This window comes from Rhipicephalus sanguineus, chromosome 8, assembly GCF_013339695.2.
Source record: "Rhipicephalus sanguineus isolate Rsan-2018 chromosome 8, BIME_Rsan_1.4, whole genome shotgun sequence".
Classification (NCBI taxonomy): Eukaryota; Metazoa; Arthropoda; class Arachnida; order Ixodida; family Ixodidae; genus Rhipicephalus; species Rhipicephalus sanguineus.
The window spans coordinates 4,849,667-4,871,679 of NC_051183.1; the positions used below are offsets into that span (position 1 = coordinate 4,849,667).

Consider the following 22,013-nt stretch of genomic DNA (forward strand, 5'->3'; position numbering starts at 1 on the left):
TGCCGAAGCATAATGCCAAATTGTGATGGCAAACTATTTATTGGCCACACTATCAAATGCGCATATCATTGCAGCATAAGACACAGATGTGGCATTGAGTTTGAGAGTAGGGGCTTATGCTTCTGTAACGAAATGAAAATGCATCGGGCATCTCAGTGTGCAAGACTGCACATGGGCAATTCTTAAGTGTGTTCTACTCACCCTGCTATGGCAAAATGGTTACAGTATTGAGCTTCTCTACATGGTAATGGGCTACAACCTCGAGGGAACTTCATTTTGAAGACAATGTGTACCTGAATCTCTTACACCCAGATTTTGTAATAGGGTATGTCTGATTTCTAACCGAGCTCATCTACTGTACCTACACACATACTACATGTATTACTGCTAGCCAATGCTGGCTAAATGTTTATTCACTGTATGAGGAACCGCTTTATTCGAGTCTAGCTCGAGCTGTTCTACAATGATGATGATATATACAGATGAGGAAGTTGCACAAATGATGATATGTTGAGATGACAAAGAAGAGTCATTGATTTGCTGCGCTCACAACTGTTATAATAGCAATGTTGTCTTCATTCAATGTTATTCTAATGAGTGAATGGTCTACCACATTTTACGATTTACTAATTCGTAATACCTCTTCTCATATTTATTAAGAACAGCTTTTTTGTTTCTTTAAGTTGGCAGGCCGTGCATTACAGAGAAAAGCCATACATGCTTCACCTGCACTTTTCACTCATATGTGTGCTGATGATTAGTCATTGAAACAGCCAACTTTGCACAAATCCTGTTAGCCTGTTTCAACACAGCTCATTGATGCTGCTTTGCAGGCATTCCTTTTTAAAGTAAAGCTTTCTTTGCTTTGGCTTTCGACTGCTGCTGCTGCTCTTTTACTGTCACCGACTGATTGCAGAATGATCATCGAGTCGCACCTCACACACAGCAGCCTGATACACTAACTTTAGGTGCAACCAGAGGAGGGCTTTGGGGGTTGAACACTGACATCTGGTTGAACACTTGCATCTCTAATGACCTTTTCTAGAATTAGAAGGCACGTTGACCCTACGTTGACAGCACTTGTACGAGGATCACACGTTTGGCCAAAGATTGTCTGTATGGCGCCGAAGAGGCGACACGGCAGGTGCGCGGTACACTATGGTTGCTCCCCCTCAACCCTCTCCAGGTCATGTTCAGTCCCTGAGAACTGAGGGCACTTGTGTTCATGTGATCACTTGTCTTTTCGTCTGCCTTGTTGCGCCGTTCAAAATCCATGAAGCGAGGGCACACTTTTCAATGTCTTAAATGTAAGAAGCGTGACCAGAAAACTGACTTTGACGGTGCTTCTGTTATAGAAAGAGAAAGGAATCCTGGAAGAAGGCTCTTACTAGAGTCTTGGCATATTTAGAACACACCTGCAAACATGAACCGCTCGCTGGGAGCAATGCCTACAGTACATGTTCACAACCTCCATAACCTGATGGAACGGGAAAGCCGGAGTCGTGACCAATGATTCCATGACCTTCCATGACCGATGCATTATAATGACGCTTCCATGACCAATGCAGTCACCCCCAGGGAAGGGACCGAATAAGCCCTGAAACGTCGGACTCTTTTCTAACTGTGGCTGGAGCCATTTCAGCTTCTTAATACCTTTCAAGGGGACAAGGCAGGAGCGGGAGCTGTTAGAAGCCTTCTTGATAAAGAAACAAGGAAACAAATCGTCACTGGTTTTAACCGCACTTCTGAGTGCCAGACCAGGAACGGCACACGTGTGAGTGTGGGAAGGAGGTTTCGGAATTGCGCACGCGCTGGTTGCATAACAACCTGAATATCTAAATTACTAACAGGAGAGACTGCTCATGTAAAGAAAATTCTCCTAATAATAATAAGTGGATACACAGAGGAGATTGCAAGCATTGCACCACTTGCTCATCTCCACGTGTACGTCGCAGCGTTTTAACAAGTAAAACGAAGACAGCAAAGACAAAGCAGAATGGCAACAGCATCAAAGACGACGAAGATTAGTAGGTGGCACAGTGCTCACGCATATTTATGTAACTCTGCAGGGTACTTTCTGCGGGATGCCTTTTTTTTAGGAGCGAAGCTCCTTAGGCCCGCGCTCTTCTACGCCATCGAAGCTCCCTTCTCATAAGCATTGCTTTAGGTTGCAGTGGCTGGTGATTTAAGAGGAAATGTTTAGGCCTTGAGCGGTTTGGTTCTAGCACACCAGAAATTCGAGGTTAAAAGAAATAACCTCCGTGCACAACTGGTTATAATGGTCATCTTCACTTTCACCACATTTATCGTGGATTGTGAAAAAACAAGCATCATTCTAGTGCACTACGGGCGCTTTGTAGAAGGTGGTAGCAGACGATCTCCCCACCCGGCGCCGGCGCAAGACGACAATGAAACGCTGCGTGCGCCGCGCGCAGCGTTCCGTCGCCGCCGTCGAATGTCCCCGCCGCATCACCGCTCGCACCCCTCTCCCTACTCCCTGCGCTGCGCGCGCAGCACACTCACTCGCTCAGTCGTTCCTGCCACCGAGCACAGCAGACTCTCTCTCCACCCTGCCGCCTTCATGAAAGCAGCAGCGAGATCAGGCGCATATTCGTTTGCGTCCCATTTCAAAGGAGCTTCGCTCATCGGTTGTAGTAGCACACGGAACAACTGCTATAGTTCTTTTTTAAGCACCTGCGCACTTCGTGATTGAAAGAATAAATCATAACGCGCGTAGCAACATTATACCGGCTGAAAGCAGGAAATGATTTAATATATAAGCGAGTGACATATCGCTTGTACTTTAGCAATATTAGTTCAAGTTATGTGGCATTGCTTCAGCACCTTTGAAACCTCCCAGCCCAAAATCCTTGGCAATCTTTCTTTCATCCAAGTCAAACAATACAGAATAACGGAAAGGTGGGCGAGTTGGTTAGGGTTCATAGTGAAGTGTATGGGGCAGCGCTAGAACAAATACAAGGACGAGAAAAGACAGGGCATGCGCTGTCGACACGTCCTGTCTGAGAAAAGACAGGACATGCGCAAACAATACATGTTCATATATTATTTGTAAACACATATGTCTAGAAAAACACACCTCGAAGTTTTCTCATATGGAAAAAAAAACATATATATACTGAGACAAAAAGTACTTAATTGAGGCACTAATGCATAACGTTATAGCGGATTCTATAGGACCTTCGTACATTCCTCGCAAACGCGTTAAAAGGGCGGCAGAAAGATACACTCTAGTCTGCGAGTTGCTTGGCTGCTATGGACAGGCGACAAATTGCAGGATATACTTGGCTGGTTATTGGCGCGTCTGGTATCTCGAATACTGCAGCTAGCCATGATAGGTGACGTTTCAAGTCTTCTTGAACTCAAGAACGAAACAATAAAATGGTGACGTTATCAAATGTAAAGTTCTAAGCCCCGGCTATATATTTGTCCGTGGCCTAATTGCTTACCTTGTGTCGTCGGGACGGGTCAAGTGGCAACCATAGTACCAGCCTCCAGATTCATACGACTCGGGTAGCAACACGCACGTCTACGACACTCGCAGCACTGTGGGACAGTCGCTATAGCCGCGTGTGCTTTGTCAATGCGCACCGGTGTTTCCCGCCAAATTCGAGAGTGGAAATCCTTGGCCTAAACAACAACGATGCAGCACCTTTCCTTTCACTCCTAGCGCAACGTAAAACGTACAGCATTAATTAGAACTGTAGTCTGAAAAAACTGCATCTTCCGCTTATTTGCGCACCGCGAAAGCTCTTCGGCGAAAGAATAAAGTAAGAAAGGAGTGAGAGGTGAGGCCATGCGTTAGACCAAAACGTTTTAGCAAGTTACAGAAGCGACGCCAACGGAAAAAGCTGCTTCCTGTGTATGGTAACGTAAAGATGGGAATAATGTGGCAACTGGAGGCCTTGATTTCAAAAAAAAAAAAAAAAAACGCAATCCTGCACGTTCTATATATTGTTACGGCGAGATATGTTTATTTTACAAGGCGGTCGCGGAAGACAGATGGATGGTCGCGGAAGGCTTAGCCCAGAATGCAACTCCGCTTCTTCCTTCTTCTCTTTCACCCTTCGTCGAAAGTCCAGTATCAATATATATATATATATAAAAATGTGTTTCGCTGCCACAACCTTCTCTGGCTAAGAGATTTCAGCGATGTGTGTAATCTAGCGTCTAGCCCTTATGCCGCTAAAGCTGCCACCCCCTTGTGCTGGGGAAGCAAGGGGTTGGGGAGATGCGATCCTTGGATAGAGAAGAAAAGAAAAGCACGGGATAGTAAGTGTCTGTCGTCGAGGAGGTCACCTCAATCGTCCCGTGCAGGGTTGGGGGAGGGGGATTAAAGTAGCGAAAGAGACTCAGCGTCGTCGGGAAAAGGAGAGTGTAAGGGGAAGGAGAGGACGCCTTCTCGAGAATGGAATTCCCACGACACCATGCCGGTGCAACTTCTCCACCCATTAGAAAAACTGGTGGGAGGTGTGCGAGAGGCACTGAAAGAATGGGGGGGGGGGGGGGGGGGGCTGACACAGGCTTTGAAAGGGGCGATCCCCCAGCGCCCCCCCACCCCCTCTGGATCCGCCACTACCTCCAGTAGTTTTTCAGATTGCACACATGTTCATGTATACATAGATACGAACATGCATAATAAGGGGTACTTGTAAAAAAGCGGCACGACTCAAGGATGCATTTCCAGGCATTAAAAACATTGGTTTCGGGCTCCTAAAACAGGCACTCCAATTTTCATTTAGCCACGATAAATGCCACATTTGGCAGAGCAAACAGTTTACAAACCACGACCCATTTGACGCAATAATTTGTGCACGTACGCAATGAAAGTGGCGTAGTGTTTATACTTCCGAGATCTGAGAGGTGCATATTGTGCAAGCATCGCTGCATGGGGCTTTGCTGGGCAGGCTGTTCTGTCGATCCGGATATTTAACCAACAAGCTCAAATGCCTGTCCTTACACCATACCTGCAGGGTAGTGCGACGATTACTCCGTTAAGAAGAAGGTGACGAGGCAACTATGAAGAGGGAGGTTCTTCAGGGCGACCACCTCCAAGGGGTACTGACACGAAAACTTTGTTGTTTTTTTCCCGTCAAATGAAAGGCCAGGCCCTCATGAGCCCAGAAAAGCTAGTGCTAAGCGCAAGTGCACCCTGAAAAAGTAATTACAATATGTTTTGAAAAGCTAGTTTCGGTTCTTACTGTACCCTGACGTCCCAGCATGGTATGAGCTTCTCGTCACGTGCTCGCACAATATATAGCGACGTTTCCACGGCCGCTCCGTACCCTAGAACCGTGGCGCCGTTGGTGACGCACAAGCAGCCATTCTGAATGTTTTGGCGACGCACAAGCGGCCATGTTGGAAGTTTTCGTACCTGACGTCATCACAACTAGCCAGACTGCTGCATGAAGTCACGAGTATTAGTAACTGTAGCCTGACGTCAAGCTAGTGGCGATGTCAGTAGGTGCGCCATGAAAAAATTGACTTTAATGTCAAAATAAAATATCTTATCAGCATTTGCTGAGCTTTACACTTCCTCTGAGCCGTCTGTGCATACAGGAGATTTGTATGGCAGAGTAAACTCGCCTTTGAAAAAAGGTGTCAGTACCCCTTTAAAGGAACTACCTTTAGGTTCAGCTTTCAGATGCAGCTGGGTGGTCGACAGGTTAAAATTTCAAAACAGCAGCGGCGCCTCTTTCTTTCCCTGCATGCATTAGCAGTAATAGGTGGTAGTGGATATGTGCACATGGTTAAAGTGTACCGACTTACAGTTGTGTATCGCAACTCTGTTGCTGGAAATAAACATGTCTCCGAGGAAGGCACGCTAACTTCCTGGGGGAGAATGCCAAATTATTCGATTCGCAGTGACAGAAGGCATCCATGTGCCTGGGCACATGCGAGTGTGTGCTCCTATGTGCACCTTTGATGGGAGGCTATGTACCCAATAAGAATGACACAGAAAAAGGCTGGCTGAGCTCATTGGTGCTTTACAGACATTCTTTTTTATTTTCGAAAGTCTGCCCTTAGGCATAATAATTATTGATTCAGAAATACACATACAAATTTGCGACGTGTATGAATTCCAGTAATGAGCGGTGGTGAGGTCCACTAATCCAGCGGTCAAGGTTGGGTGGTCGGCCAGGCCCGAGGCCTGTTGCATGTAATGACGACGACGGCTTCCCCAAACGTAACCTTAACGAAACCTGACAAAGCAAAGTCGAGCAAAAGGAGCACTGAGCTGTGTAAGAATTGCTGCAATACCGCCAAATGAATCTTCGCTCTATGTAGACTCCAAGAGTGCACGTTGTATCTGCTGCCATTCTTTCCCTAGTGTGTTGTTCATAATAGCTCACTCTTGTTGACGTATAATAAGATTCCGAGCTTGTAATCATGTATCTTGTTACCCTGCGATGTAATCTTTTTTTTCTGCATTATTTTGTCTTCCATTACGCCAAGAATGCTCGTGCTACCTTACACTATAGCCACAAATACCATTTCATTCACACTTCTACCATCTATAAATCCTGTGGTGGTCCGGCCAGTTTAGGATTTGCAGCAATTTTTGTAGCAGGAAAAGACTTCTTTGGAGCAGAGTGTGTTCAGATAAGAATGTCGGCACATGTCCGCGACCCCCTTTAGTTTCGCTGAAAAAAAAAATATTTTGCTGTCCAAGTTCCCAGGGCCACAAAACCAATATTAGTTCTCCGAAAAAAATTTTTTCCTTAGTCGAACCGCTTTTTTTGCGAATTGCGCGAAAATGGGATTTTGACAAGACCTTACAAAACAACTGCTGTAGCTGTGAGTCTCAAAAATTTTCTGGACATGCTATGAGTAATGTGAGCCTACACAATGTTCTTATTTTGCAGTTTTGTTGCCCATATTTTATTTCTAGAAATCGCAAATATGGCACATTGCTCAATAATGCTCTAAGTTAAGATTTTTTTGCTCCGCGTCTATAATACTCAGAATTTCCAAAATTTCCTACAGTGTTGACACATATTAGTTTAACAACTGTGCTAAATACAATGGCCGAGAATGATGTCAAACGCAAACCAAAAATGCATAAGTGAAGGCGCGTATCTAAAAATGCAAGATTTTGAAATGCAATAAAAGAAAACACCATCTTCGATTTTCTTTAAACTACCCAGAATTAAAGCTAAGTGTGTGCTCTTACTTAACCTGTATGTACATGGTGCATTATTTTTGTGAGATCAGAGTTACAAAGCCAGCAAAGAGTCCAAATTGACGTTCACGCATAATCGCTTAAATGAGCAAGCATGTAGCTATAGTTGCCATGGTCATGAGTTTTGGATCTTAAGTATGTTCTCTCATGTTCACGAAACATCAAATTGACAGAAAAAGGAAGAAGAGTTGCATTTAAGTGTAAATTTGTACATATGTGTTTCCGTACTTTTTGTAGTAGTGTCCTGGCAAAAGCAATTATCGGAAAAAGTTAGTCTAGATGCACATTCGAGTCGGTTTTTCAAATGCAACAGTTTCTTCAGCCCTAATGCACACAGGATGCGAGAGAGGCATTGAAGGAAGACTGAGTCTATGCAGAAAGTGTCCTGGAACGCCTGGCATAGGGCGTTTTCCCTTCACCGCCATCTTCGGAGTAGAAATTTCTGTTGAGTAAATGACTAAGTTTAGCTCCTCAGCAGCGTTTTGCTCAGGAACAAAATTTTTGACAAACACATATGCATCTGTACATTTTGCACCGACCTATTTGAAGAGGCTGAATCAGTTTCCGAGACAGAGAGAGTTTCTTCAGGCACAAAGCTCATGAACAAGGCATTATCCAAATCTTTCATACTCCAAAAATTCCACTTATAGGTAATATTTTTCTTGTGCTTGTTCAGATAGTGCTAAACGCTCGCTTTGAGCTTTACAAGTGGATATGCAATTTGGTGTTTTGTAATCACGACCATTGGTGATAAGGTTACAATTCAAAAACGCAAGGATGCTACTTCGATTGCTGTTTGGTTGATGCCACAAGTAGGAGACAGACTCATAGTATGAGCAATGCACTTTTGAGTACAGAGCTCACATTGAGCTGCAGTAGACTCTTGAAGTATTAAGACTTGCTCACCTTGGGAACTGTTCTCATTAAAAAAGTTAGATTATGGAGTTACAAGCTAAAATTGCAATATAATCATGAGGCGTGCTGTAGATAAAAGACTCCAACTAATTCTGACCACCTTGGGTGCTGGGACCTCAATTTACGTGCACAGGTGCTCCTGAATTTCAGACTCATTGAAAGGCAGCCATCCTGGCCAAGAATCAAACCTGTTCCCTCAGGCTTAGCAGCACAACACCATGCCTGTTAAGCTGTCAGTGGCTAGGAACTGTTCTCATCACTACGCCTATCACTTACAAATAGCATAAGCTTTTATTGCTTGTCAGCAAACAAAAAAATTACAGCATATCCACGGGTGAATGGTGAAGAGCTTGGGCGAAGCTCCTGTAGCAATCATGGTCTCTTTTCTTTTTTTTTTCTTTTTAAAATTTTTTCAAAATTTTTCTTTTTATTTTTTATTTTACTTTTTTTTTTCTATCACTATGGGACAGCGCCATCTAGTATATCGTCACCCAACTGCAGTTTGCATGCATCTCTATGGGACAGCGCCATCTATTGAATGATACGGGAGACGTGACGGCGGGGGAACGCCGGATGGAGTGACGACCGACCAGGTGATGCTATAAGGAGCTTCGCCCCTACAAGATATTCCAATATATTGTTGCAATGTGAAAAGAACAGGACACAGGACCACGGTGTGACAAGGAAAGACAGGGTCTGTCTTTCACGCTCCAACCTCGTCTTCCTCAGAGGAATGGTGCTCCCCACTTCGTTGTCCTCTACTGTCATGATTCCAGCTTTTAGTAGTGACAATATTTAGTGAATGTCATTTAAGAAAACACTGAACATGATAAGGGTGGGCTTTTCATTCCTCCCCCTTTTGCTCCAGTATATTGACCTTTCAAGGCTAAAGCCTTGAAAGGTCAGCCATACAGCTGACCTTTCAGCTGTATGGCTGAAAGCCTTCAGCCATACATTCACAATTCGTCTTGTTCCAAATGAAGGTACTGGACCACTGCTGGGACGACCATGGTGTCATTATGACATGACAAAAAAGATTTTTTTTGTGCCTATGTCTGCAACAGTTGCATACAGTAAACCCTCGTTAACTCGAACTCGCATATCTCCAAATCTCGGTTAAGTCGAAACTTTTTTTCGCCGTGCATTAACCTCCCATGGGTGCTATGTATTTGCCCCCTCTTATCTCGAAACATTTTCCGGAGGGAACAGCGGATATCTCGAAATCTTGACCAGTAGGGCAGAAGGCAAAGTCCACTCCCAACAGGAAACGAGGGCTCCGTGCGAACGCTTAGCTCTTACTATACGTGTCGAACGCGGTCGTGAAGGGCGAATTTGAAATTCCCGTGGACGCATATATGGTTCCTATCAGCCTTGTCAAGCAACTGTGGGAGTGATCACGTGTGCGCACCCGTGCGCGACTTATGCGCGGTGGGCGGCGTGTGCAGCGTGCGCCGCCAGCCTAGTAGAACAAATGGAATTTTAGGCGCTGCGCCGTGCTCCCGACCGGGCTGCAGAAATTAGGCGCCTTTTTCTCTTCAAACAACTACCACCAGACCAAATGGAGGCCGATCTAAGGAAGGAACGGGAAAGGCGGGCCGAGCTTGAAGAGCGAGTAAAGGCGCTTATGACGCTTGACTCCGGTCCCGAGCAGTGTGAGGCGAAAGGCAAGGGTAACACGGAATCCCAGGCAGAAACAGGCAAGAAAGGGGACCTAGGGGCTGCAGTGGCACATGTAGGAACAGGCGACAGCAGGAGAAAAAGCTACAGCGATGTGGCACGGCAGTCTTCCGGCGGGGCAAAGCAAGGAGCACCGGCAGCGGGCTCGTTATCGCGCGAGTCGGGGACACTCAGCGAACGGGGGATCAGCGGGCGCGAACAGGATCACAGCAATCGCAAGCCGGAAGCAAACGACTGGACCGTAGAAGGGTCCTAGTGGTGGGGGACTCCAATGTAGCCAGAGTCGAGCAGGGCGTCCTTACGACAGTGAAGGCAGACAGGAGGGTAAAAGTGGAGGCCCAGTCAGGAAAGTGCATGACGGATGCACTGGCCAAAGCACAGGGAGTGGTAGGGGACAGCATGGAGGGTGAAAACCTCGTCATCATTCATGCTGGTCTCAACGATGTCCTGAAGGGAAAGAGCCAGAACCTTCAGAGACAGTTAGAGGATGAGGTGCGTAAGCTTCGAGAAGCTTCTGAGGGTGTGCATGTGACCATATGCACCATCCCAGAAGTCTGGGGGCAATCTGGCGGTATGGAAAGGAGGGTGATAGAGGCTAACTGTGTCATCAGAGGTATGAGCCGGCAGCTCGGCTACAGCGTAATGGAGGTAAACAAAGACGTGTACGAGCCCGGCTTCCGCCCTTTTGCACAAGATGGCATTCATTACAGTGGTGCCACGGGCAGGAGGGTAGGTAATAGGATGGGTCGCCAAGCCACAGCTTCTTTAGGGGGACCCAGTGCCCTGAGGCCACCAGTGTAGACAGATACGATTTCAAAGTGGCACCAATATCCAAGACACGTAGAGTCCGGGGGAGAAGAAATCGACGTAGGCACGAGGGCCGAGCAAATTCAGACGTAGGGTATATTAACATGCAGGGTGGCAGGAATAGGTTGAAGTGGGGAGAGATAGAAGAGCAGCTAAGGGACGAGAAGCTGATGGTACATGGGTTTGTAGAAACACATCTTAGGGACATGGAACAACCACCTAGCAATCCGGACTACGCATGGGAATATTGCAATAGAACAGAAGGCAGCAGAAAGGGGGGTGATATCAGGGCATTTATTCATAAAAGTACAGACTGGCAAAGGGTCAAGCAGGAGAGCAGGGAACATTTATGGCTAAAAGGGAAAGTGGCAGGGCAGATGACACTCCTGGGTTTTGTATACTTGTGGACAGGAGCAAAAGCCAGAGAGGAAAACCAAGAAATGGTGCAGTGCATAGAAAAGGACATTGATGAACTAGGAGAAGAGTGTGAGATAAATATATTAGGAGATATGAATGCGCACATAGAAGATATGGATGGATATACTGACCCAACAGGCAGAATGCTGATGGATATGTGTGAAAGGCATGATTTAATCATTTGCAACAGTACCGAGAAGTGCGAAGGGCAGATGACATGGGAGGTGGGAAGGCTGCAGTCGACGATAGATCACACACTGATGTCACATAGGATGTATGATAGGCTAAGGGTTATGAACATAGATGAATATGGTTCCAGAAACTTGGGTAGTGATCACAAATGTATCAAGCTGAGTTTTGGAAGAGAAATGAAAATAGGAAGGAGGCAATATGAGCAACCACAGGGTAATATTTATTCAGAAAGGCAAATAGAAATAGCAACTCAAGAGATTGAGAAAGTAATCACCGAGGATACTAAAACAGTGTGGACGTACACAAATCTAACTAGGCTGTTTGAGTTGGAGCTTGCTAAGGTACGAGTCAAATCAACTGGGAAAAGGAGACACAAACCCAAGAGCTGGTGGGATGAGGAAGTTAAGAGAGCCATAGTAAGACATCAGGAAACCTCCAGAGAACACAGGCATGCTGAACAGAGGGGTGAACCGGAAGATGATGTTGAAAGAAAATGGGGTAACTTTTTGAGCTGCAGAAGGGAAGCTTCCAATCTTATCAATGAAAAGATTAGAAGAAAGGGGGCCCAATGGATGGCGGAAGTAAACAAAAAGGATAGAAAGGCAGCTGCAAAGTTTTGGAACCATCTCAATTCTCTGAGTAATAGGACAAGCATGGAACAGAGGTTTATAACTACAGTTCAAGGGGTTAGGCTAGACGGGAATGAAGCAATAGAATTTATAAGAACAATGATAACAGAAAAATTTAAACAAGGAAGCGATGCATGCACCCTAACGGATGAGCATAGACCAATTAGCGCAGTGACTCCACTGGGACAACGAGAGTAGGAAAGGGCAGAGAAGAGGGTTCCTAATAGCACATCAACAGGCCCTGGCGGCATCACAATTATGCTAATAAAGAAATTAGGCCCAAACTCTAAGCAAACATTAAGAGACGCAGCGAGCAAAGCAATAATGGATGGTGAAGCCCCCCATGGGTGGAAACTAAGCCGGATGAGCATGATCTATAAAGGAAAGGGGGACAAAACTGATATAAACACCTACCGTCCTATAACAGTGACATCAGTAGTTTACAGGCTGGTGATGCAGATCATAAAGGAAAGACTACAGACATGGGTGGAGAATGAGGGGGTGCTGGGGGAACTACAAAATGGGCTCCGTAAACGAAGGAGGTTGGAGGATAATCAGTTCTCATTGACGCAGTGTATTGAAATAGCGGAAAAAGAACACAGGCCCCTGTGCCTGGCATTTCTAAATATCAAGGGAGCTTACGATAGTGTGATTCAAGAAGACTTGTGGGGAATACTGGACACACTAGATGTGGAAGATGGAATAACTAATCTTTTAAAGGACATCTATAAAAGTAACAAGGTAGTTATAAAATGGGAAAAACAGGTATCCGAACCTATAGAGATACAACGCGGGCTTCGACAGGGGTGTCCCTTGTCACCTCTGTTATTTATGCTGTATCTACAAGGATTAGAAGCTAAATTAGAGGGGAGTAGACTCGGCTTCAGGCTGTCTTTTGCCAAGCAAGGAAAACACGTTGAACAGTCATTACCGGCATTGATGTATGCAGATGTACTAGTATTAATGGCCGACAACAAGGAAAATCTGCAGGGATTGATGACATCTGCGGTAATGAGGGAGATAGGTTAAATTTGAAGTTCAGTAGGGAAAAAAAAATCGGCAATCATGATTCTTAATGATAATGAAGGCAGTGAGGATAAGATACAGGAAGTCACGCTGGAGATAGTGGATAAATACAAATATCTGGGCGTATGGATACACAACGGGGCTGAGTACCTAAGGGAGCATGAAAGATACGTAATGACTAAGGGCAACAGGAATGCAGCTGTAATGAAAAATAGTGCACTGTGGAACTACAATAGGTATGACGTTGTGAGAGGGATTTGAAAAGGGGTAATGGTCCCATGTTTGACGTTCGGCAATGCGGTCTTGTGCATGAGATCAGAGGTTCAAGCAAGGTTGGAAATCAAACAACGTGGCATAGGTAGGCTTGCTTTGGGAGCACACGGGAATACCTCAAATCAGGGGGTACAGGGTGACATGGGATGGACATCGTTCGAGGGCAGGGAAGCTAGCAGCAAGATAGAATTTGAGGAGCGATTGAGAAAAATGGGAGAGGAGCGTTGGGCTAGGAAAGTTTTCAGCTACTTGTACATGAAGAATGTTAATACTAAATGGAGGAAGCGAACTCGAAAATTGTCAAGCAAGTATTTAGACAACAGCAGAATACCAAGACAAAAGGAAACATCGGTTAAGAAGAAGGTGAAGGAAACAGAGAGGGACATGTGGAAAATGGGGATGCTTACGAAATCATCACTAGAGACCTACCAAACTTTCAAGCAGGAAATTGCAAAAGAAAAGATCTACGATAATTCTCGGGGTAGTTCTCTGCTGTTTGAGGCCAGGACGGGAGTATTGCGGACCAAGACGTACCGAGCCAAATACAAAGGCACAGACACGTTATGTAGTGCGTGTGGAGAGGAGGAGGAAACAGCCGAACATTGATAATGTTCCGTAAAGGGCTTCACCCTACAGTCCAAGATAATGGCGCGGAATTTTTCAAAGCATTGGGGTTTAGGGACAGTGAAGGCAAAATAGACTTTAAACGAGTAGAAATAACCAGGAGGTGGCTAACCAATTGGTGGCTACAATCAAGGCACGAGTGAAATGCAATCCTTCAATACATAGTGATAGTACTTAACTTTATGGCTAGGTGGCGTGAGCCGCCGCCCGATCTAAAGGCCACAGCTGTATACATCTATCCATCCATCCATCCATCCGTCAGTACGCAACCTAGCCCTTGCATGTGCGAGCTGGTATTCTTTGTTTTCCCCGCGATCTGCGCACGACGCATCTTGAGTTCAGTTTTGCTGAGTAGTGAGTGGTCTGTGCAACGGACGCTTCCGAATATCAACCAAGATGTCCCGCCCAAAGCAGTGCAAATACCTGACGTTCGAGAGAAAAGTCGCGCTAATCAAGGAAGTCGAAAAAGCAGGTCGAAGCAAGTGGTGCATCGCCAAAGAATTCGACATCCCTCTGTCAACCTTCTCGACAGTGCTTAAGAACAAACAAAAGGTTTTGGAAGGCTTCGAGCAAAGCTTCTCAAGCAAGCGGAAGCGCATTCGAGCGTCCAAATTCCCGGACGGCGAAGCAGCACTGACTGCTAACTGCTTCGCACATGCAAAGTTTTCTCACACCCCGTAATCGATCGAAGAAGACATTGGTGCAGAATTCAGCGGCTGCGATGAGCTGTGCAATGAAGTGCACAAGGCAACTGGCTGCGTGAGCGATACTGAAGACGGCGAGATCGCCTTTGAGGAGTATGTGCTCTACGAGGCGGGCCTCCCCGTTACCAGAATGCTGTCGGACGCCGATATCGTTGAGATGGCCGTGAACGACGCAGATGACCATGCAGACGAGGAAGAGCCTCGAGAAGTGCCTACAACGACAGAAATACATAAACGTGCTGCGCTTGCTCTGCAAAAAGGTAGAATGCAGCGGTGGCGACCAACGGCTCATGCGATGTGTTAAGCAACTGGAGAACGCCTTTCTTGAATGTGAACACGAAACAGGCGAGCATCACGCAGTTTTTTGGTCCTCGATAATAAATTTTTTTTCCCTCCGAATTCTTGTGCTTTTACTACGGTAGCTGTCTCGTGCAGTGGAGCTTTTCCTGGCAGCACTGGCTTTTCTTTTACAGTGACCTGGGCAAACATTTTCGGCGTTTTGCTTAACTTGAAATACCGCTTATCTCGAAATTTTCCCCGGATTTGACGGCTTCGAGTTAACGAGGGATTACTGTATATACAAAATCGTTTTTTTTTTGCTGTGCTGTACTGAAACACCAAGACAAGACGAGAAGACAGGACACATATGCGCGCAAACTTGTAACTGTTTATAATTTACAATGCACGTCATGTATACACACACATGGAAGGGTGGGGAACAGAAAGATAAAGAAAAAAATGAACTGAGGGTGAACTATGCAAATCTATTTTTAAAAATATTTGAGTGCAAACACATAGCACATTCACACACCCAGGCACCAAACGCGTACAACGCTCCTGGGTGCCTGGGTGTGTTAATGTGTGCATGTGTGAATGTGCCGTGTGTTTGCGCTCAAATATTTTTTGAAATGATTTACCAACTAGCCTAGCAACAAGTTATTTTACTGTGCAAATCTAGGATTCAAGAAGACACGTGTGGATTGATGTAATGGGCGTCTATGAAATTAAGAGCTGGGTTTCCCAGTGCCACAGAAGAAGAGCTTACGTGGTTTGACAAATCATTTTTTAGCATAAAGTAGGCCTCCATGATTTCTCGTTCTTTTTCTGAGTTACAGTGGTCCAAAACCTTGGTATCGCAAAACGTAGGTTTACACCCACCCTGGAGCATTTCAGTCGCGCATCTGACGTTTAAACATCGTCCTGTCTGCCCTATGTATGATTTTGAGTTCGCGAGGGAAATTTTGTAAACCACATTGTCTACACACTCTAAATGCGTTAGAATGCCTTAATCCACAGCTGTTGCTTGATGGTTTCTCTTTATTGGAATTAACTTTTTTGCTGAGCCCTTTCATTTTCAATGGAGCTGAGAACACAACTTTCGTGCCACGCTTCTCAGCCATCTTTTTTAGATCATGTGAAACTTTATGCATGTAAGGTATCACAGTCACCCTCTTCCGATCTTCATCAGTGTTTTTGGCTGCATCCTTTCTTTTGCTCAGGCCTCTCAGAATTTTTTCAGCGATACATGCTATCATAGAAGGGGAGTAACCACTGTCTCTGACCTTAGAAACTAGATGCATCGTATGTTGTTGATACTATGGGTAAACAACAGTATGCCCCTCACCCTTTCATGTGTGTGTGTATATATGACGTGCGTTGCTAGCAATAAACAGTTGGAAGTTTGCGCACAAATGTGTCCTGTCTTCTCGTTTTGTCTTGGTGTTTCAGTATAGCACAGCAAAAGAACGATGCCATACCAACTAGCCCCCGTCGAATCATACAAAATGATCAATACAGCTGCGCTAATTATGACTTGCAACAAGAGAGCCTCATGAGGCCACGCGCTCCCATGTTCCAAGTAATACCGAGTGCGACTATTCTTGCAGCAAATATCAACACTGGCTGCCGTCACCACACAGGACCATTTGCACATAACATGTATTTCATTATGTCACAAAATGGCACTCATTGCATTAGTCATGCTGCAGCTACTATGCAAACCGACAGCCATGACAGTACCCATACACTAGAGAGAGCCAGCTTGTTCCTTATCCAGCATGCCAGGTTCCTCGACCACCTCTTGGGAACAGCCTTGCTGGTGAGTGTTCCAGTCCTTGCGTTGACAAAATGAGCTGCAGTAGCTGACACGATGGCACCCGGTGCATTCCAACAAGGCTTCCCTGTTGCAGTTGGCACACCTCTGGTTGTAAAATAAAACAACAAATAAAACATGTTAACCACTTCAAATGAGAATATTGTGAGAACTTTAAAAAAATAAAGAGTAGCCAACCCCTACAAGCAAAAAATAAATTTTACCCTGAATCAAGCTCAAATCACTGTAAGCTTGACATAATGCAAGCATAGAAATAATACGGACAATGTGATAACCTTGCCAAAACCCCTAAAGGTAACTACTGTTAGTCAATTTGAACAATTTGGCTCTGGTGGTTTAAGAAATGATTGAAGCCAGGTTAGGTCTTCCATCAACCATCTGTCGTATGTATCTTATGTTGCGCACACCAACACAAAACACAAAATGATGAAAAACCTTCTTCACGTGCCTAGACAGGTATATGGGTCTTTGTATATTGTGGGACACTGAGCAAACATTTTCCTCAAGAAGTCCTGCTGAAAGCTTCAAAAAATGTTTTCCTCAACAGTACATTTTGATTGCAGGCGTTACCGAAAAAAGTAACTAAATACATTACTCATTACACTATCAACTCGTTGCATTACTTATTACACAAAGAAAGGTAACACGTCACCAAAAAAATGTTATTTATTCAGTGTGCCTTCACTGCAGGAACCCAAAATAACAATTTTATAAAGCTCATATTTATATTTTACATAAAACTTCTTGCCCAAACAATGATTTTAGCTGAAATACTGATAAAAAAAACAAGAATAATTTGCACAAATCGGCCGGACTTAAGCAATATTGCAGTGGCCTAAAGTTAAATGCAGAGTTGCATGTGATGGCTTATAACTTTGTGGCACATGGTAAAGCCATTTCTCAAACAGACATCAAACAGAAAGTAAGATTTCATTATCAATGCTCTCTGGAAAGAAAACATCACTGAGCCCACAACAAACAAACAGTAATTCTGAGAGCGTACTTTTGCTAACAAAACATATACAGTTTGAGAAGTTCGTAAAATTGAGAAAGGAATTTTTCGGTCCCTCATAATCTCAAACTGTAACGTCAGCTGCCAGCTCGTAAAAAGATCACGTGCTACGTGACGTCAGCAGGCAGAAAAAGTTTGTTCCACGATTGCTGTCGCAGCTACGATTAACACTCCCAGGTTTGGCCCCTGCCGGCAGCAACTTACCTTTTCATCCGCTTCAACTTCTATGCATTTATAGCGCGATTCCTATAAATAACGTCCCCTATACATTCCTTGGCTTGATTGTCTGTAAGTTCTCATAAATGTTTCGTGCGTACCGGTGGCAAGTTGTCTTTTTGTCCACTCTAGTTTCTTTACATTTAAATAATAATTAATATGCGACAGTCAAAAAGACTAAAAGTAATGTCCCCTTCCTTGGCTTCACTGTCTGTTGATTTCATAATGTCACTGCTACTTTTGCCTTCTTTCCTTAGAGCATGCGACACGTTATGCGCATATCATCATCAAATCAGATGATGATACCTCACACAAGTGGAAGTGCCAATGGAAGAGCTATTCCAATCAGCAGCAGAACTCTTGATGGTGAACAATGATGATTTGATTGGGGAGTACCAGTCATTGATGAAAGAGCTTGTGGGATGCCGTGTCGATGGAAGGACGCATCCCAACATAAAACGTAACAATTCTTTATTAACGGAGCAGCAGCAGCGGGGCGAGCATACCGACGCCGCGCTCAGTCGGGTAGCGAAGGAACGATTACTTCCGAGCTTGGCAGCTTGGTTTTAAAGTCACCGTCGGTGACGTAAGCCTCCAGTGATGCTGCGGTGGCGCTGTCCCTTATCGGAGGCGTGGTGTAGCATGAAGCCGTGTCACGCCAGGCTAGATAGTGACGAGGCGGAGGCTGCGCCGGTTTGTGCGCAGTGTGTTGCCAAGCTTCTCTCCTTGGCTCTTTGACACTTCACTTTTTTGACAGCTCCATGCTATGTGCTGTTGTGCTTGATCGTTGTGCTTCACAGTCAAGTGCGCTCTGAGCTAAAAAAACTTTTGCCACTAGTTCACAGCAGCATTCCAGAGGGCTGCTATTCCTCACGCTGAAGAAGCTAAATGTGCAATAGGATGCAAGACTTTCTGAAAGGGTAGTTTGGCAGTGGTGGCTGTAGTGCGACCAGATATTCACACGTGGCGCTAAGTGCAGAGGTTTTTGCTGGCTGAGAAAGTGGAAATACCGGGGACACACTTCATGAAGAGGGCTGGCTTTATAATGACTAGTGAGGATGAGTAGTAAGTCCAGTGACTGTGTTAATAAATTTCCACTGTGGAATGCACTCACATGTACAGTACTCACGGATTCAAACGTGACATGAAATTTTTTTGTATAACAACTTGTATGTGCAATTGCTCGAGATAACACGTCATGTCACGACGAATCTGGTCTCTGAAGATAACATTGGCTCTGATCTATGCATTCGAGCCAAATTATGCCGATATGACCCGAACTGAAGACGGTAGAAACGAAAACATGTGCATTACTCAGCCCTAAATTGTCCTGTTTCTAATCCGTGAGTACTGTACATCTATTTCTCTTTCTTTGACGTGAAGAAACGACTTACAGTCTCCTTTAAGATGAACATGTTAGAGTTTGGCTTGTGCGAAACCACCGTTTTGGCTCAAAGCAAGGCTGAAGCGGATGGGTAATTAGCATCGAATAACTTCTCATAACTTCTAAGTTAATTCAAACAGTAGTAGCACGAAAGTTATAAGTAGCAGAATAGTACATCACATTTTAACATTTGCCATAATAGGCCCCTATAAGCCCGCATAAGACGTTTGTAAATTATCTTCCGCAGTCTACAAGTCCCAAGCAGCGCCTTGCGATCGTACACCATCTATTTTTCTTTCAAACTGTGTGTCTGTTCTGTTTCTTCTGCTCTGATCACAGGAGCACTGGCCAAAGGGAAGCTCAGCCCTCCAAACTTGTTTTTTTGTTAGTTTTATAGGTGCACCATTTGCAGCCACTAATTGACATATTTTGTAACTTGGATTAGTTGATTGGTGTACTGTATAATTATGTCACTTATGATTGGTTCTTATGTAAAGCGGTTGATCTCATTGAATCGAAAGCCTGTAAATAAATGATCAATTGGAAAGTGTCGCCTAAGGTCGCCCTCGCTGTGTGCGCGAGCTCTCAGTCCTTTCACGGTGATGGGCCGAGCTCTCATACGTAGCTGCGCAATCAGTACATGGTGCAAGACAAACGTGGGTGCAGTGCCCTGCATGGAGCTCGGAGTAGAGCACTGCACGGGCCTGATTTTTCGGCCCGGGCCCGCTTTTTGAAGCCCGAGCCCAGCCCAGGCACGAGTGTACTAAGCCCGGGCCCGGCCCAGGCGTACATGACCGAACCCCGCCCGAGCACGGCCCGGGCCCCCTAGAGGATATTAGTTGTTGATGATGATTATTAACGATGCCTTGCGCTTTGTAGCGAGCGATCGGACGGAAAGTCCGGTGCGTACATGCATCGAAATTTTGCTTTGCCCGTGGTGGTAGCTCAGTGGTTAAGCTGTTTCGCTGTTAAGTCCTAGGACGCGGCTACGATTTTGTCCTATCAGGTCATTTAGCATACGAATATATATATATTGTGATGACGAAGGGTGGCAACGGGCTTGGGCGCATGCTCGGGTAGTGCGAGGAAGAGGAGAACGAAGGCAGAGAATAGAACAGCCAGCCAGCGTTCAGGCATTGTCTCTGCTTATATATACACACGCACACACACACACACACACACACACACACACACACACACACACACACACACACACACATGTGAATTCATGAGCATACAGCATAAAATAAACGCACCATGCACCAGCATACATATAATATATCTATACGAGTGAAAAGAAATAGAACTTCAACTCTTTTTCTATTTTCTTTGCAAAGCTTTACTAAGAGCCAGCTCTTTGCACGTGTCACTTCAGCTTGGCACAGAATGCCTTAGACCATGCAATGCGTAACGTTCACATGTGCTCGAAGGACCGACTTAGGCCTTTTAATGAGCGGGCCCGAGTCCAGCCCGGCCTGCAGCCTCAAGCCCAGGCCCGCAATTTCAAGGTAGCGCGAGCCTGGGCCGGGCCTGCCGGAAAACGCTTCGGACGGCCCGGCCCGGCCCGCGCGCTGGGCCGGGCCCGTGCAGTGCTCTAGCTTGGAGTGCTCAGACCCGTGGTGGTGTTCAGTGCGTAGGGCGTGAGTAGCGAGGCAATGCGTGCCAAAGTCGGTTAAATATAGCATATACAAGGCAAAGGCAAAAGAAGCACCATACCTTATAAAGGCGGATGCAAATGTTGTGGTGTCTAAGGCTAGCCTATGGCTAATTAATTTTGAAAAAGACCATTAAGTTTGGAAGAAATGTTTGCAGTTAGTAATGAACTGTTCAGTGGCCATAAATTTACTGTCAATAAATTGTACTGCCTTTCTTTCAATTCTTTCTAGGTTCCTAACGCTAATTTTTTTTGTGAGGTCCAAAACTACAGAAGGGTACTCAAGTTAGGCCTAATTAACCCTTTGTTTCCCACATACATCCTGTGCAGTGCCCGCAACCGAAAATTATATTTTCAGACAGTTTTCTTTCAAAGTAATACCTGGAAAAAGCTTGCAACAATGCATATACATTTTAGAAGAATTTTATTACTGCCACGTTTGCTGTAGTCAGGAATGTGGAGTTGAAAATAGGGGATCATGCATTGAATTCTCAAGGGCTTTCAAGAGGCATGAAAAATTTGAAAGCAGTTGATTTTTTCCACACGGGTAAGATGTGTTCTTCTCTACAGTGTATCTTGAGATCGTTCTTCACCCAGTGCCATATTTTTTTTTGTTCATCTGAGCCGATGTAAGTTCAACTTCCTCATCCTCACTGTCTGTGGAGCTTTCGCCATCCGTGCGTGGCAGTCTCTCCGGCGAAATATACTCTCCTTTCCCCAGTCATGAGAGCACAAAATTAGCACCAGCTTTAACGCAAAGGTTATGTGTCTTTTAGATGTAAGTCATCCTTGCATTGCAGTGGCCACTGTTGCCGATGAAAGAAGTCCATTTTGTTACAACCAAGCATGGTTGCAGAAAGCAATAGGAAAAAATGTGTCATAGGTGTTCCTTACATTCATTGCGTATCTCACAGGCTAGAGAAAGTGGGAGGTAGATAGGGTGCTGATGTCATCTTTATGGCTGTCGATAAGCTAGGTAAGATTTGTGCCGCTGCGCAGAGAAAAACTGAGTCAGTAATAGACAAGAAGCGGACTGACATTTGTTTCGTAATACACACCAATAAATTCACTTTGCCGTACAGGTGTGGTGTATAAGGTTCCTTTTAGCTGCGGCTGCTTCTACGTAGGACAGATGGGCTGCTGTGTTAAACAGAGATTACTGGAACATA

At 45.1% G+C, this 22,013-nt stretch overlaps 1 protein-coding gene across 3 annotated transcripts in view; it reads right to left on the reverse strand.

Moving 5' to 3' along the window:
- Positions 1–6,870: 6,870 nt before the first annotated feature.
- Positions 6,871–22,013, reverse strand: part of LOC119401249 (deformed epidermal autoregulatory factor 1 homolog) — a 152,135-nt gene continuing 136,992 nt past the window's right edge. For all 3 annotated transcript variants that reach the window (XM_037667935.2, XM_037667932.2, XM_037667933.2), the window contains one exon: positions 6,871–16,665. In XM_037667935.2, coding sequence (XP_037523863.1) covers positions 16,492–16,665 — 174 coding nt within the window. In that variant the 3' untranslated portion in view covers positions 6,871–16,491. The remainder of the gene's footprint in view (positions 16,666–22,013) is intronic.